Source organism: Octopus bimaculoides, chromosome 13, assembly GCF_001194135.2.
Source record: "Octopus bimaculoides isolate UCB-OBI-ISO-001 chromosome 13, ASM119413v2, whole genome shotgun sequence".
NCBI lineage: Eukaryota > Metazoa > Mollusca > Cephalopoda > Octopoda > Octopodidae > Octopus > Octopus bimaculoides.
This window is the reverse complement of record NC_068993.1, coordinates 1,394,594-1,399,162: the sequence shown is the minus strand read 5'-3', so window position 1 is coordinate 1,399,162 and position 4,569 is coordinate 1,394,594. Positions and strand designations below refer to the sequence as shown.

At 35.5% G+C, this 4,569-nt stretch overlaps 1 protein-coding gene across 2 annotated transcripts in view; it reads right to left on the bottom strand.

Annotated features, from left to right (window-relative positions):
• Positions 1 to 204: 204 nt before the first annotated feature.
• The window catches only part of LOC106868070 (phospholipid phosphatase 1), a 10,019-nt gene continuing 5,654 nt past the window's right edge, over positions 205 to 4,569 (bottom strand). The window contains exons 7-8 of one of the 2 annotated variants that reach the window (XM_014913186.2): positions 2,173 to 2,249; positions 205 to 605 (exon numbers count right to left, since the gene is read on the bottom strand). In XM_014913186.2, coding sequence (XP_014768672.1) covers positions 2,173 to 2,249 — 77 coding nt within the window. In that variant the 3' untranslated portion in view covers positions 205 to 605. The remainder of the gene's footprint in view (positions 606 to 2,172; positions 2,250 to 4,569) is intronic. The other variant, XM_014913185.2, reaches the window with a different exon arrangement.

The following is a 4,569-nucleotide window of genomic DNA, read 5'->3' as shown; positions in this document are numbered from 1 at the left end:
TATATATATATATATTTGCAGCCCTGGTCAAACCATCCAATCCATGCCAGCATGGAAAATGGACATTAAATGATGATGGTTGACTTTGACACATTTGAAATTACTCCAAGACAAAATGAAGATCACACGGATGAAAACAAGTTTAATTCTGTCAATAACCGGTTAACAAAGTTGATAAAGAAAATAACATTACTCAAGTGAAAATTATATTTTTACAAATTTTTATTAATAACGAATATCCTTTATTGAAAACTTTCAATACATAATTAAACAATAAAAAAAAGTTACAAAATACACTGGAATTGAAACTCCAGGTGTCTTTAATACATTGGAATGGTATAAATAATTTGAACAGATTTGACTTGTTTCACATTGTTTGTAAACATGAAGTATTGATGGCTGTCATTTTAACTCATCATAAAAGACTTCAGAATCATGGTTTGGCACTGCCATCTGGCCCTTAAGATGTCTTTAATGGGGTTCACTCTGCTGGAAACATTCAGACCAGGCCAGGTCCCTAGTCAGAGTGTGTCAAGACCTTCTAGTTTTCTCCTTTTCTCTCATACATCTTAAAAACCCTGCAAAAAATGGTCTCTCACTAAACACTAATTAAGAAAAAGAATAATTACCTTCGTTACTCTGAATACAATTAAGTACAATTTAATTGGTTTAATTAATATATTTATTCATAAAAATGATTACAATTTTACAGAGAAGAATTGTTTTTAATCAATCTGTGATCAAATGAGCCAGAATTTCAAAGGATTCTTTTGTTATAATTAATGAATGAGAATATTTATTATGAGAATACTTACAATGATTTTCATCAATAGTCATGCAGCCGCAGGCTTATAGAAGCAATTGTTGATGTTGTGATGTTCATGCATTTTTGCAAAAGCATTGCATTAGCAATATAAAGTGAATTGATTAGATTCTAGCTAGGAATGAAAAACCAAAATATAGTTTATGTGTCCAAAGAATTTTTGGTATGGGATGGGGTGGGGGACTCTAGTCACCACCCCTCATGAGACAACCTCTCTAGTGCTGGTAAAAGACATTCAGTCCACACTTTGAGACATACACTACAACAAAGTTGGCCGGTTTCTTCTGTTGCTGAATGCGTAAAATGATGATAATGATGATGATGGTAGTAATGTACACACACACACACATCTCCACCTTTCAGATGCAGATTATGAAGACCCAACAAGCCAAATGCTAGCAAAAAGTCTCTTCTTTTGGGTCAGGAGCAAAACTTAAGGGTTGCTGCCCTTAACACTGGCATGATGAAAGGTGAGTGTAGGGAGATGGAGAAGCTGCAAGGGTGGAGAAGATGAGTGGATGAGGAGTGAGTAGAAGAGATTAAATGAAGGAGATTTTCAGTTGGACCCCTCACAGGATAGAACCATGGAAACAAATTCTTCTGGGTTGGTATGTCAGTCGAGTAGGGATATTGTTGGAAGATGTGGAGATGGTACACAAAATGAAGAAAGATCAAGGCACTTGGAGTTTTGTGATGTAAATGACCCAACCATTAACTTCAGGAAACTGTCAGATACCTGATCACCTACCTGTCAGGTGGACATGCAAGCGAAAAGTTCCATTAAATATAGGTGAGCAATATCAGAATAAGCGCTAGATGGTCTCAGAGATACAAGACAATATGAAATGAATGGTATGTAAGCTAGAAGAACCTGTAGCCAGATTGTTGAGAAGGAAGGAGAATATAGAAACTTGTGGATAGAAGACAGCTTGTAGTGTCTTGAAGACAATCTGCTGTGCACTGTAGACCAGATCATTGGTTGAAGCAAAGTTCCTGCTAGATGGAAAGTAACTTGGTAGTGAAATGGTACAATAAACAGAAGTCTAAAAGCTAAGAGAGAAGCAGAGAAAGAATTGAAAAAAGTGCAAGTAACAATATGATGATCCTGAAGGAGAAGCTAGAATCAGGTGAACTCAGCCAGAGCAGATATAGAAAGTCAGAGTGATGTTCTGAGATGAGAAGAGATATGAAGTACAAAGCAGTCTGGCAAAGTAAATGAAGGTATTGTTGGTGTAAAGTGTCAATAGTCAAAATGGCCATTAAAGATATGAAAATAGTGAAAGCAGTGAGTGGCAATTGCTAAAATGGTGGAAGTATTTGGCAAAGTATGACATGCACTAATTACTCACCTATTCAATCTGGTAGTAGATGTAAGGGTCATTATCAGTTACTGGTGTAGCAGTATCATCATCATCAACAACAACAACTACAAGGGTAAATGAGATGCTTTAAAAAGAAGCAACTTCAGAAATATCAAATGAATGGACCAAGTTACGAAAGTAATGGCAGAAGCGTCTTAACAGAATTGATGAAGAGAGAGAATTAAGTTTGATGGGACCAGAGTTCAGATTTGTGACCGTCTGGGAGACCTGTAATGTCCCCTTTCAATTAAAACAATAATGAGAGAAGTTTTTAACAAAGGGCAAGATTTTATACCTAGCATTTGTTGATGGGGAAATGATCTTTTAATGGGAGTCATGCTTTGTAGTATGGTTGTCCCTAAAAAAACTAGGCACAGGTAAAAAGTCTGTGAGGACTGTGCAAACTTTGTATGGAGAGTCTGTCAGAAAGGTAAGAGATGGCAATGAGTTGAAGGAAGAACTTATCAGGCAGGAACAGGTCTCCGTCTCTTCCTCTTTATCATAGTTCTTCAGACCATAACAAAGGAATTTAAGATTGGCTCTCTGTGGGAAGTTTTGTTTGTCACAAATTTAAACTTCATACCTGAATCCGTTGAAAAATTATAGAAGAAATCCCTAATGTGGAAACAATGCCTAGTCTTGGAGTAAACAAAGCAAAGACAAAAGCTTAAGATAGCAGGAAATAAGATAGAACTCTGGTGATATCTGGGAAGGGGCCTTGCTCGACACCTTGAAGAATAAGCAGGAAGAGATGCCTATAAAAGGAATCAGATGTGGAACTCAAGAGAGAAGACTGAAGAATGTGCAGTGCAGACATATGATGTGTATGGAGGATGAGAGTTTGGCAAAGAATTGCCAAATGATGCAAGTGGAAGGAACCTGTAGAAGAGAGCAATTATGTGAAAGATGAACCTTAAGAAGGAGATGACAAAGATGGCTAGAAATAGTAAGAAGCTGTGTGGGAAAGGATTTCTCAAACTAAAGCAAGCTTAGTAGAATAGATGTAAATGAAAGATGAGTAGTGTGTATATATATATGTGTGTATATATATATGTGTATATATATATATATATAGTCAGTTTAAATTTGATATAAGAAAATATGTTACATAATTATATTGATGTGTACTTTCACATACTGAGTTCTGTAATTTATCACTTTATAGTGAATCAATCATACACATACATACACACATACACATACATACACACATACACATACATATATGCATATGTAAATAAACAAAAATAAATGTGCCCTTTTAAAGCCCAGCCAGGCTCATGGACCCGGTTTCCTGGTTTCAATGGCGTATGTGTTCCCCAGCTGGATGGGACGCCAGTCCATCGCAGCATTACTCATTTTTGCCAGCTGAGTGGATTGCAGCAACGTGAAATGAAGTGTTTTGCTCAAGAACACAATGCGTCGCCCGGTCCAGGAATCGAAACCACAATCTTACGATCATGATGCTGACACCCTAACCACTAAGCCACACATCCCCACATATGCATATGTACATATATATATATATATACATACAAACATATATGCATATACATACATATATATATATGCATATACATATGTGTATATATATATATATATATATATATATATATATATATATATATATATATATATATATATATATGCATACACACACACACACACACACAAATCCCAAAAAGGGAACAAGAACACAACAGACAACAGTAAAACATCCGGACAGATAGACGATTCAAAGACAAGAAGGAGAAACAATAAAAAGACGGACGGGAAAAAAACAAGGAAGGATCATTTGCAGCCTTCTCTCATCAGTCAAGTTTCCAGATCATCCTTACAGTTTCAGCTGGTTACACTGGAGATTGTTCAAATCTGGCTGGCCCCAAAAGTCTAAGCTAAGAACATTAAATTTTGCGGGAGAAAGCAAGCGAATGTGTATGACAACAAAGACAAAAAAAAAAATGGAGAAAATGTTACACAATTACAAATAGAAGCCACAAGAAAATAACAACAGGTGTCTTTCAACAAATAAAGATGAATTAAGTTGAACTGGTGTGTGTTGAGTGAAATCCTTGAGGCAGGAAGCCTAGGAGATGAACATATATATATATACACACACATATATATATATATATACACACATATATATATATATACACACATATATATATTTATACACACACACACACACATTTATGTATGTATGTCTGTATGAGAGTGTGTGTATGTGTATGTATATATATATATATATAGACACATTCTTGACAGTAACTTTGAAGTTTCACTAATGGTTGGCATACTTGGACTGCCAAAGTTAACCATGATGAAACATTACAGTCACCATCAATTGTTTTCTGAAATTTTAAAATGTCTGACTTTATGCTT